Source organism: Chiroxiphia lanceolata, chromosome 7, assembly GCF_009829145.1.
Source record: "Chiroxiphia lanceolata isolate bChiLan1 chromosome 7, bChiLan1.pri, whole genome shotgun sequence".
NCBI classification, from domain to species: domain Eukaryota; kingdom Metazoa; phylum Chordata; class Aves; order Passeriformes; family Pipridae; genus Chiroxiphia; species Chiroxiphia lanceolata.
Genome location: NC_045643.1, coordinates 28817647 through 28830776, shown reverse-complemented (window position 1 = coordinate 28830776; position 13130 = coordinate 28817647). Strand labels below are relative to the sequence as shown.

General features: G+C 42.3%; 1 protein-coding gene across 3 annotated transcripts in view; it reads left to right on the top strand.

The window, feature by feature from the left end:
• Positions 1 to 12842, top strand: part of ADCY5 (adenylate cyclase 5) — a 206482-nt gene extending 193640 nt beyond the window's left edge. For all 3 annotated transcript variants that reach the window (XM_032693459.1, XM_032693460.1, XM_032693462.1), the window contains 7 exons: positions 616 to 791; positions 5050 to 5076; positions 5905 to 6037; positions 7109 to 7372; positions 7717 to 7921; positions 8694 to 8818; positions 10268 to 12842. In XM_032693459.1, the coding sequence (XP_032549350.1) occupies positions 616 to 791; positions 5050 to 5076; positions 5905 to 6037; positions 7109 to 7372; positions 7717 to 7921; positions 8694 to 8818; positions 10268 to 10396 (1059 nt within the window). In that variant the 3' untranslated portion in view covers positions 10397 to 12842. The remainder of the gene's footprint in view (positions 1 to 615; positions 792 to 5049; positions 5077 to 5904; positions 6038 to 7108; positions 7373 to 7716; positions 7922 to 8693; positions 8819 to 10267) is intronic.
• The last annotated feature ends 288 nt before the right edge of the window (positions 12843 to 13130 follow it).

The window sequence follows — 13130 nt, the reverse complement described above, 5'->3', positions numbered from 1 at the left end:
CACACATGCATATCTGAAACTGCTGGCAGGAAAAATGATCATGATGATGGGCATCAGTGTGTTTGTCCAGCCTGTTTCCTGCCAATGGAGTCAGTGTGTCACGTCAGCAGTGACAGTACTTTCCCATTGGCCTCAAGTGGGTATCTGTCCTGGTGTGTCAGTTGCTAATAACCCTTGGTCCTGGGTGTTGTACAAAGATACACAAATCAAAGATACAGTCAAAGATACACAAATTCGAGTTCAGAATTTGGCCTTAAAGTACAAATTATTCCAGCATAACTGGGTGATTCTTTCTGCTAATTCAGTACCTGTGTCCAGGGCAAACCTGCGTCACAACCTTGGGTGTACAGCTGCAAACCCTGTGCTCTTCAGTGTAAAGCACATAACATCTGAAGAAGAATGCCACAGTTTTCCTCTCCATCCATTCAGTTTTAACTTCTGTAACATGGGAGAATCCTACAGACAGCCCCAAGTTTACATGTTTCGTCAGCTCAACTACATAACTCCCAATCCCTTTCTATCCCTCTGTTTAGTTTCCTTTGTTTTTAGTTTTGATTTATCCAGCTGACACTCATCTCTCTTCTGTTTTTTTTTCCCCTTTTTGTCTTTATACAGTACTTTACCTACAGTGTCTTATTGAGTCTCCTGGCCTGCTCTGTGTTCCTTCAGATCAGCTGTATTGGAAAATTGATCCTTATGTTAATCATTGAATTTATATATGTTCTCATTGTGGAAGTGCCAGGGGTCAACCTTTTTGACAATGCAGATCTCCTGGTTACAGCTAACACCTAGTAAGTGCCTTTCACTTCTGAAATCTTCATTTCTTTCACCCAGTGGTTTCAGTGTGGCATTAAGTGGATGGGAGTGCCAAGGCTGTGGTGCAAGCAAGGGAAGGGCATGGTACCGGAGAGGGCATGGCTGTAAGCTAAAGGCTTTGCCAGTGCTACTCTCCACCTCTGAAGAGCTGGAGAGTACTGGTCCCTTTAAGATCTTTTTAATGTGGGACTTGACTAATGAACTATCTAATAATAACAGAATGTAACTGGAATCAGAGTGGATCTGTATTTCTTTTTTTCCAGAAATTGGGAGCTGTAGTTAGTCATTCTAACTTCTTCTGATATTACAGTCCTAATATAGAAATGTCATTTCCCAAAAAAGAAAAAAAAGTCCTCCAACAAACTTAAATTGGCTCAGGGATATGATAATAAACCACCACGATATATCAAACCCAGCTTGGGGTGGTGGAATGGTGGTGTTTGATGTTTGGCCAGTGATCTCCTGCCAGTTGCTGCTGGACACATATCTGCATTTGAAAAACCAGTATCACAGCTGGGCTCAGCACAGTTCCCAGCAGAAGGGCCTGGGGCTAAGAGGGAGTAGACAGTTGCCCTTTTACTTACGAAAGGTAGTTTGTGATCAGCAGGTCACACATTAATCATGGTGGCAGCCTCCTTCCACTGACGTGGTTACCCCTCTCCTGAAGGTCACACCAGGGAGGGAAGTTTGGCACATCCACAAACCCGCCCTGCTCCACAAGTTTTGTTTCTTGCTGGGAGTTGTGTTGTTGTGTTAAGTCCTTGTTTTGATGGTTTCCCCTTGTAGGCAACAATTGTACTTGAATGTGAGTCAATCAAATTATGCCAATTTAGGTGAACTGTTCGTCAAGGATGATTGCTATTGTTGCTCCTGCCTTGGACGGGAGGGTGGTTGAGAAGATTCCTATGGCCCTTCCCACTGCTATCTTGGGTGTTATGAAATGGTTTGTGTAGTTGCTCAAATTTCCTGATGGTCATTAACCCGTTCAAGCCAGATGCACCTGGTTACTTCTGTCCTTCACAGGAATGTTCCATGATTCTGTGATTCCTGTATGCCCAATTAATGGATGTATAGCTTTTGCTGCCATTAGTGAAAGAAATTAGGCAGGAAACCCCATGGAGCTTTCTGTGGGGAGGTATAGGGAGAATGAGGTTTCCTTCCTTTTTATTCAGATATTATGTGTTCCATCAGCAGAAGCTATTTAGCATTTTCTAACACAATTAGTAGGAAAAAAAAGCATTTTATATCTCAAAATATAATTTCATTCTTGTAATTCAAGCACTAAGCGAAATTACAGCACTTGGAAGTATAATTTACATCACTTCACAATCAAAATGTCAGTAATAAAGTGGAGAAGGTTAGCATGTTTTCCCAGAAATAGCTTTCTGTGATGCTGTATTATCTCTCACTAAATGGTATTTGTGTCATGGTTTAACCCCAGCTGCAACTCAGTCCCACACAGCCACTCACTCACTGCCCTGCAGTGGGATGGGGGAGAGAATCAGAAGGGTAAAAGTGAGAAAACTTGTGGGTTGAGATAAAGACACTTTAATGAGACAGAAAAGAAAGAAAATAATAATAGTGGTAATAATGATGATAATAATAAAATAGTTAGAATAGACAAAACAAGTGATGCACAATGCAGCTTCTCACCACTTGCTGACCGATACCCAGCCAGTTCCTAAGCAGCAGCTCCTGGCCAGATTTCCCACCAGTTCACATGCTGAGCATGATGCTGTATGGTAGGTATGGGATATCCCTTTGGCCAGTCAGGGTCAGCTGTCCCAGCTCTGTCCCCTCCAAATATCGTGTGCCCCTCCAGCCTGGTGGGGCTTGAGAAGCTGAAAAGTCCTTAATATCAACTTAGTATCAACACTACTTAGTGACACTTAAGACATCAGTGTGTTATCGACATTATTCTCATACTGAATCCAAAGCACAGCATTACACCAGCTAGGAAGAAATTTAACTCTATTCCAGTGGAAACCAGGACACTTTGTTTTGTCCAAAAAGCTCCTTGGATGGCTATTTATTGTCCCAATGTCTGGTAACCTATTTGCATGTTGTGGGAAATGGGAGCTCAGCATGTAGCACATAGTTCAGAGATGAACCTTATTGTCCAGCTGATATGAAAAAAAAAAAAGGCCACCATGACCTCATACTACTTTAATTGGGTACCCATTGTAGCTACATAATTACTGTCTGCTCTGAAGCCATTATGGTACTCTGACTAATTAGAAGTGATGCAGATGTCACTTCACACTTCTGTGTACAAACCAACCCAGCATGCAACCAGCTAAAAGGCTGATTATAGCACATTGGGACTTGCTAGACTTGACTGCAGCGACACACCAGTGTGGTGACACATGAAGTGTAACTGGATGCACAGAGATATTATCATATTACTTTTTCTCTATGCAGAAGATAAAACTAATGCATTGGTTTTAAAGATATGATGGACCATAGTGGTCTTCTAAGTTGAGTTCCTGCACAGTGAAGCCCAAAGAGCTTTGCCCGGTAATTTGTTCATCAAGCCCATCAATTCTGTTCAAGCTGTGCTTTGTGATTTAGAGAGCTGTCTGTCCTTGCTGTTGTGGCTGTGAGATGCTCCTGTCCTATGGGAGCTGTTCCCAGAATGAACTGCCTTTCCTGCTAAGAATGTGCACTTAACTCGAGCAGGAGTGTGTTTAGCAAGCTTTTCTCTGTTACCTTCCAGTAATTAAAGAGCCATCTGCTACTGGAAATATCTGTTCCATGGGGGAACAACCTACCAATGTAACACCAGTATTGCTTGCGCTGGGCATCTTCAATTATCCAAAATGTCATTGTAAATACAGGGTTTGCTGCATTTCATAATCTCTGCTGAAGATTTTAGAGCAAGAGTAACACACACATTGAACTGGCAGCCCCTGTACTAAGGGTCTAATCTGCCCTGCTCCCGTCATAAGACAGAGTGATAATAGGGAGCAGTGAGTCATCCTTGTCCAGGTAGTGATTTAGGGGAGCAGGGGAATCATGCTGCATATGGGAAGTGTCTCCAGCCCCAGTTAGATCCAGCCTTTAATGTAGGAGCCCCCAGGCATTTCAAACTGGGTCTGTGTCCAAGCACACATGTTCAGTGCTGGATCTGGCCAAGAGGCCATGGAATAGGTTGTGTGCAAGACAACAGTGGTGTGCATAATCCATGTCAGAAGAAATTACATGCTCAGAACTGCAGAAAATGTCTTGGAACAAACAGGGTTAGAGAGTCACTATGCTTTTATTTTTTGATGTTATGTCCAATTAGGCCCCCTTGGCTATTTTGATTTTGATGATTTCTATCTCTGATTCTGCAGTGAGGTTCCCACCAACCCCAGAAAACTGTGGCCTGAAGCTCTCTAGAGAGCTGTGAGATTCTCAAGCTAAACATGTATCATGTTAGTAGCCTGCAAAGTTTCAACTGGATCAATGACAGTACAGTAATTTTACCACTGATCTCCTTCTTTGCATTTAAATGGTGTTTTAAAAGTTGCTTGTACGTGGTTCTCAGCCACCTAATACTCCACCCACACTTGAGAAGAAACACAGCAGCATTAAGCAATCAATCAGGAACTCAGACAGCTGCTACCTACCAGAAAGCTCCATTCCATCCTTTCATTGTCAAAAAGCACACCCTCCATCTTCCCCAGAAGCTCTGCTTCACGCAAGTTCTTTGCAGTGTAGTGAATGGTAATAGGAATGTACACTTGTGTGGTACCCAGAGCTGGGCACAACACTGATGGTGAGGAACTTGCAGAAGGGAGGACTAGAGTTAAAGGAATGAAACACATCTCCCTGCCACAAGAAATGGAGAAGAGAGGAGCTATGCCTCACAAGATATTAGCGCAAAGCTTTCTTCCTTAGGTCAAATTTTCCAGTCTGACCTAATGAAGTAGTGATGGATGCACAGGCATTTGCCAAGCATCCCACACTGATATTAAAATCCCAAATGATTCTTTCACTGTTAATGCTTCTTAGGTATTTTAATCACATTAACCATGTCGCACCATCACTCTGGATTTTTGAATGTAGCTCACTCAGAAGCCTGTTTTTCTCCTCCCCCTCCCATCTTTTAGTAGTTCTGTGCTTTAAAAGGGCTGTAGCCCCACACAGTGTTAGAGGTGCCACACTGCAGAGGTGCTGTGCAATGATGTGCAGAAGGGCGAGCACTGCAGGGAGTCCCTCTCCTAACCTTGTGTTTGTGCTTTTTTTCAGCGTCTCTGCAAATAATACATCATCATGGTGAGTCACTTTGGCATGAAATATTTTTATGAGTTTTTGTTGGTAGGTATTTTCTGTTCACAAGGTGCAATATCACCATGTTAACTCACCCCAGCAGTGTCTGGTATTTCACTATGCATTGCTGTGAGCTGGTGCATCACAGTGCAAATTACCTAAGTGGGCTGAGTATTACTCTTTTGTGTGTATAGCTACTCTCAGAGCATCCTCTTTCCTGTGGGACTTTTGTCAGCTTTCTCTATAGAACATCTTATAGCATTTATTTGTAATACAAGTCAAAGATTTTATCAAAATAATATTTTCACACTGTATAACTCTGTAATTCATACTTGACAGTTTCTATTGGCCTGCTTGTCAGAAGGGATAGTAATGTGCCTTAGTGCCCATTTCAGCTTATAAAACACAAAACAAAGGCCGTTAAGAAGTGACTAATTACAGAAGCTGCAAGTGTAGAACAGTTCCAGACTTCCAGAGCTGGGAGGCTGGGGAAGCCAGTGCAGGAGACACAGTGAGGAGCTGTCAGCATTTCGGTGTTGCCACACTGAGAGTGTATGGCCATTCTCCAAAAAGTGGCTTTTGTATTGATGATAACCCTTTCTGAGAAGTTGGATAACATTTCCAATTTCCAAGTTCTCCTTTAGAAACCGGCACCCATGAGCCAAAGTCCCCAACTTTTGCAGGTACTGTTTGTCCCTTTACCAACATGGGCTTGGAGGGGAAAGAAAAAAAGCCTTTTCTTGAGGCTGGTTAGCCTTGAAGTGGGAACTGCAGAGCGTGGCACAGCTGTGTTCCTCCACTAACTGGGAAGTTCTGCTCTTTCCTTGGCTGCAGCTCCCCAGTGATGACACGAGTGGCGCTGAAGATCGTGACCCCTGTCATCATTACCGTCTTTGTCCTGGCACTGTATTTGCATGCCCAGCAAGTGGAATCCACTGCAAGGCTTGATTTCCTCTGGAAGCTTCAGGTTAGTGGGTGTTGGCTGTGTTGGAGGATCACACAGTCATATAGAACTACTGAGAACTACTGAGCTATTCACTGTTGAGTTGAGGAGTGTTATAAAGTGCCTTTGAATTTAATCTGGATCTGGTTTATAACTGGGCATGCTAATAATGCTCTGCTCTTGTTTGGTACTTTGCATACTCTGTGCTTCCTATCCTGGTTATTTACTTCAACCCTTTGTTTCCTTGTAAATGCACTTTGGATGGTCCCCACAGTAAAGGGTTATAGATCTGAAGGTTGAGATTAATGAATTTGGGCAACTGAGCTGTTACTGCTGCAGGAACCTGTAATATAACACAATTTGTAAATATGGGAAGCTCATATTCACTGCTGAATTGCTTCACAGAGTTCAGTGAGCTTTAGTTTGCTGTGTTCAGGGGTGTAAAAGATTCACATTTGCATTTTCATTCACTTTCCTGTTAAGCAGTGGGAACTGGCTCGATGTCCAGCCTTCATTATACCCCAGGCAGCAGCACTGGATAACCAACACACTGTGGATAATGCCACACTGTGCTCCTGTCCCTGGGTTCACTGTTAATGTTTTCAGTTCTTGTGCCCACGAGTGATGCTGGGGCTGGAGAGCCACAGGACTGCAGGTTTTGTATGGATTTTTTACCTTCTGGGTGGCAGAGCATCATTCTAATTATAGGTCTTTGTGGTTTGAGTACAAGGCATTGAGGAAGCAACAATTAATTAAAGCTCCTTGGGAAGCAGATAAACATTGTTATCCTCATTTATAAATTGTAAAGCAATGGAAGGGGTGAGCTGAGTGATCACCCAGTTCAGGGACCAGAAATACAACAATACTGGATTCTGGCATTATTCTGTGCCTGCTTTTACATACTTGTGTGCACATGAAGAGATGGACCATCTTCCACCACAAAACACAAGTTTCTGCATCTCGCTGGTTCTGCCCTCGTGTGCAGCTTCCCCTCTTCCTCTGTTTGTGTCCTCCCTGCAAGTTCAACTTCAGCTTTTTTCCCCTCCCCAGAGCAGTTACCAAAGGAATAAGCACTGTCTCTCCCTCCTAAACTAGGCCACTGAAGAGAAAGAAGAAATGGAGGAGCTGCAGGCCTATAACAGACGCCTCCTCCACAACATTTTGCCGAAGGATGTGGCAGCCCATTTCTTGGCTCAGGAGCGGCGAAATGATGAACTGTACTACCAGTCCTGTGAGTGTGTGGCTGTCATGTTCGCCTCCATAAGCAACTTCTCCGAGTTTTATGTGGAGCTGGAAGCCAACAACGAAGGGGTGGAGTGTCTGAGGCTGCTCAATGAGATCATTGCTGATTTTGATGAAGTAAGTCATGGAAAATCTGGGTGGACAGAGTGAACTGAATCAATGACTTTAGTTGGGCTTTGCTGAGCTTCTGAAGGAAGGTGGTGTTTCAAATCCTTGTGCCATGCTTGCCATCTCCTTGCTCTAGAAGTCTTTAGTTTTATTTTTTTTCTACATTAAAATCCCCTCTATTCCTGTGTTGCACCTCTGAATATCTAATCCCTATTTCTTCCTATTCCTTCAGTAGTGGAGGCTCTGTCCAGTACTTTTTACTTCTTGTACCAAGGCAAGGCATGTGGCAAGGACATTACCAGCATCTCTATGCTTGTCCAGGTTTATTTGCTTCTTTTGCTCTTGTGAAACAGATAATAAGTGAGGACCAATTTCGGCAGCTGGAGAAGATCAAGACCATTGGCAGTACCTACATGGCAGCGTCAGGCCTCAACGACTCCACTTACGACAAGGAAGGGAAGACACATATCAAAGCTCTGGCTGACTTTGCCATGAGGTTAATGGACCAAATGAAATACATTAATGAACATTCATTCAACAACTTCCAGATGAAGATAGGTAATGTCCCTGTGCTCACAGGATTCCTTGTACGTAGTAAGTCATTCTGAGCTGGGGGTTTTATGGAGAGTTAAAACCATAGATCTTACCTTAGCTGTACAGTGATGTGAATTGTCTTGTGCCTGGTGACCTCTGTGCAACATCACAGCAGGTTTTTTATGGTATAGCACCATTTCTCCTGAAGCTCTCAGGAGAATTAGGAGCAGTTAGGAAGCTGGCCTTGGTGCAGAGTAGCTCTTACCGCAGCACAGTCTCACATGGTGTTTGAGCTCATTTTTGCCTGTGATCCTGCCCACCTCCCCCCATGGTTCCAGCTCTGCCATTCTTGGATATTAAACTATCTTTCAAGTCAGGGAATAAAAAGCAACAAAAAAGGAGAAAAAACGCGAGGTTGTCAAATGTGTAGTTTGTTCTGGAAGGCATCCGGGATGCTGCCTTGCAAGCGCTCAGCATTGCAGCAGGTGTGTGCTGATTTCCAGGTGAGCTGTTTGCTTGTTAGCCAGATGGAAAATAAACCTTATCCTGTTATTTGGTACCGGAAAGTAGCTCTGGGTTGAGCAGATCCAGCCTGAGCTGCCAGTCAGGTAGGCATAATGAATCAAAGAAGCCAACTTTTTTTTAAAACGTTTCTTTCCCCACAGTTTGGCTGTAGCTTTACATCAGGGTTAAAGCACAGCTAGAACCGATGAACCTCAGGATGCTTTTTATTGTCTGAATAATAACTTGCCTCATGCTTCATGTGGATCTGAGTGGATTTCTCCTCTCCTTCCAGGCCTCAATATTGGTCCTGTTGTAGCTGGGGTGATAGGAGCCCGCAAACCCCAGTATGACATATGGGGCAACACAGTGAATGTAGCCAGCCGAATGGACAGTACAGGTGTGCCTGACAGGATTCAGGTAAGGCATCCACTGGAAAACTTACACAGTCAGCCCAGTGTCACTTATGTGTTTTGAAACTTAATTAGAATTCGAATTTCAGTTTCATTTTATTCCTTTATGCCATACATTTACTTAAACATAACTGAAAGAAAAGCCACCGAAGGAATGCTGGTGGAACCAGCAAGTTTTGTCTTTTAATCGTGAGCAATAGTGCAACCTTTAGTCAAAAACTTGCAGTTTAGTTCTGGGTGGAAGTGTTGAGCTGAGCATCCTTCCCCATGTGCCTCATTGGCACTGTGAGCACAGTCCTGCTCTGATCCTTGCTCCCATGTGCTGTTTGGCTGCCTGTGACAGTAGGAGGATTTATTTTCCAAGGGCTTGAGTCAGATATGTATTTCTGTAATTCACTTTGCTGCTCACAGTGCCATATGTGGTGTGAGGCCAGGCATCAGCAGGATGGGGATATATAACTAAAGAGGATGGTTTAAGGGGTTAATGGAAACTGTCTGGTAATCACACATCTCCTTGGCCTCCAGACGTGACCTTTCCAGTGATTCAGTTCCCCTGTCCTGCTTTTGCTGAGCCAATGTCCACAGTAACAGTCATTCCTCGGGAAAGTATTGAAGGGTTGTAAAAATAGAGTAACTAACTGATGTAAAACCCAGGAGGGGCAGCCATGCTGTTTCTGTGACTGTCAGTTAACTGGATTGGTATTTATGCAACACTCTTTAAGCTTCCCTACGAGGTGGTCTGTGGACAATTTTCATTCTACTTAAGCAAATCAGCACAGCAATGTTGCAACAATAGGAAGCCAGAAATGGAAATACTTAAAGCCACCTGGAAAAGGGTGAGAAAACACATTGTAATGATTAAATAAATATCATCTCAGGAAATCTGGTGTTTAAGCTTCTGTTATTCTGCAGAACAAGGGATTGTTATTGACTGGCATCTGCAAAGAGAATTTGGATGCTGGCTAGAGTATTCCATTCAATGTCTGCCTCATTGCCCACTAACTTCTTCATAAAAACAATACCCTGACTCCTTCTAAGCTGTACACCCACTGTGTAACTTCTAGCACATTTTTTAGGATTTTTTAATAAGTTAAACTTGTTTTCCTATTACCACACCAGTCATATAATGAATGCATCTGAGTAGACTGAAGTGACTGCTGTCTTTTTAAAAATGTGACTCATTTGCTTAATTTTATTCTGTGACTTCCTTGAAAAATGTAGTCCCCCCCCGCTGTGTACTATATGAGACTTCTACTGTTTCTCAGGTTCTAAAGGTTGTGTTTCTTCAGCAACTTGTGCCAACCTTTTAGTTAGGGATTGCTATGCAAACATCGATTGATTTAGGAACAAAATAGTTGATCCTTCTTTAATTTTGTCCATGGATTACTCCAAAAGCAAATGAAAAGACTGTATGGAAGATATGGCAAATATCTGTTTACTTTTGTTTATTCTGCAGGTAACCACGGACATGTACCAGGTTTTAGCAGCCAACAACTATCAGCTGGAATACCGAGGGGTCATAAAGGTCAAAGGCAAAGGAGAAATGACCACCTACTTTCTAAATGAAGGGCCTCCCATTAGTTAGCACCAACTGCAGCGTCACGCAAAGACAGATTTTGCATTACACAGGATTGTAAATTGGAGAAGAATCATTTTTGTGGCAGTGCAGCTGAAGACGTGGCGCAGTTGAGACTTCACACCGTGACTCTAGAGCTGGTATCAGCAACCTCTTTGGCCTCCCATCACGAAAGGCAAGTGAAGGAAACCACCTTGGAGTTGCTCCTGGCTGAGTGCTAAGTCGACCAAAGATGTGTACTACAGAGTTCACAGATAAGACATGAATTCGGAATTTTTTAAAAAGGCTGCTACCACAGGATGATGTAAGAAGCTATTTAAGTATTTATCGATGCAACACAACATTTACTTGGTTGAAGGAATGTATGATTCACTACAAAGCATTACTTTGGAATGGATTTGCACTCCCATAATGTTTCCATCCCATACTGCCAGCTATTTGAAGTGTACCACTGTGCTTTTATTAGCTGTTTTGAATGGGCTTTCAAAACTGACACCCACTGTTGCAGCACACAAAAAGGCCTTTCAGAAGGGCATTGGTAATGTTTTAGTGTGAAAAGACATTATAGCCTTGGCCCCCTATTTTCCCTTCTTCTACATGGCTAAATGACTGCTCTTCTGCGTGGGGCTGGCACACCTGACGAGGGGAAGATCAAGATAAAGGAAGATGGCTCTACAACCATATTTATTAAAAAGTCGTCTTTGCTCTTCTTTGGTATCTATCAGTTTACATGGGAAAGACTAGATGTAAACAAAAGACATTTTGTGGGGGGGAGCTCCCCTGAAATTTGTTGTGGGTTTTTTTGTATTTTTTATTTTGTAATATTGAAAACATGGAGATCTAACAGATATACCAAATTCTATATTTTGTAAATTATATATAAATTAGAAGGCAGGCTGTCCACACCAAGGTGTGGGGGGAGGTGTATATAACCTGTAGACTTTTGTGTAATTTTTTTCTGCATAATACTCTGAACACAGACTTGGCAGTTTTCAGATTATCACTATACAATCAACCAACAACAAACAGGTGAGTTTCCAGGCTGAATCAGATGCATTCTAAAATGAAAATCCAGAAAAATCTACAACCCCAAAGAAGAGGAAAAAACCCGCGGTAGTCACACAGTTGTTCCATGCAGCATTCAAGCGGAGGGTGGCGGCTTCCCAGTGGAACCAGGACCTTTGAGTTTTAGCTACTGAGACGGTATCAAACATGTCAAAAAAAGAGCTCTAACCAAATCTTCTAACTCTTAACAGGAGCTCTTATGAGAAAAAAAAAAAAAAAAAGCTCATTTGAACTTTTATTTTAAAAAAATGGTTTTTCATAGATGGTCTTAACAGAATCCTGCTGATCTGCAAGTTGTCTGATATTGTAACTGCCATTTGAACACTACAAGGAACTATGTGCTGCAGCATCGAGTTGACTTTCTTGTAGTAAGCACTTCTTTAAACTGTCACAGATTTTCCATTTTCAGTAATTAGGTGATCTTCAAAAAAGATTATGATGGCAAGGGTGTATATGAGGTGGTCGACCTTAAAATACAGTGCCATTGATACTGTGCTGGGCATCTTTATCACTAGTGGGGGGGTTTATGAATAGTTCACTGTTATCATTTATGTACCTTTTCTAACTATTAAAGAAAAATCCCTTGATATTTTATTAAAAAAAGAAAATTTAAAAAAGCTATATTTTTTATATTCTATGAGGGTAAAGTTTTGATATTGAATTTGGCTAGCACTAAAAATTACTCCAATCTTTTGACATTTAATAAAGTTCTTTTTCACTCTTCTCAGGGCAGCATTATTATAGTACTAACAGCTTAATGATTGCACTATGGTGGTGGTGGTTTATTTTTTCCTACTTGACAATGAGATTAAGTGAAAATCCATGGGCCTGTCCTAATTAATTTGCTATATTGTCGAGCATGACCCAAGCATTAAGCCATTTAAACATGAGCTTAAATGGCATCTCCCCTTTCCTTCTCCCTTCCACTAGGAAACATCTCTGAAAAGTATAGTATATTGACTTCTGTAAAACTGCCAAGTCTGCCCTTGTACTATACTTTTGCTCCTTTACATCTTTCCTGGTTTGCAAAATACTTAAGTTGCATCATGCTGTTATGCCTTTCTCCCCCTCCTCCACCTTCCATCCCTCTTGGCCCCTCACTGAGTTTCATTACCTTCATGCCATACACTCGGTTTTAGGTTTGCTTTCTGCTTTCCAAAAGTCTGCAGTCTTCTTAACTTTTGATTCATCTTATGAAGTTGTGTTGTCAATGAAATTTCAAGTCCCCAGTATCTCTAGCTGTGATTGTTGACAGTGTGTCATGATCATTTCAAGGGGTATTCACACACTCTTTACTCTGGATCTTGCAAAAATGGATACAGTTATGATTTCCCATGGAAATTGAAATCTATTTAAGTAATTTAACTATATTAAACACTGTTTCACTGGTTAAGTGTCTCTGTTTTATTTTAGCTCATCTGGCTAGTGAGGAGATCAGACATCAGTTGTGTCAGAGATACTGGATCTGCAAATAGAAACACCCAGTTCTTGTCTCACAGTGATGGGGGGCCCTTTGGACCACCCTGGAACTTTGCATTGCCCAGTTATAGACTCCAAAGGGCTAGGCTGCACCAGCAAACATGCCTTGGGTCCTTCTTGTGCACCCACTTGCCTTGGAATGTTAGTCTCAGGAGAGCTGACGAAGCCTCGCTGTGGCACTGTGGTTAAATATGCTGGT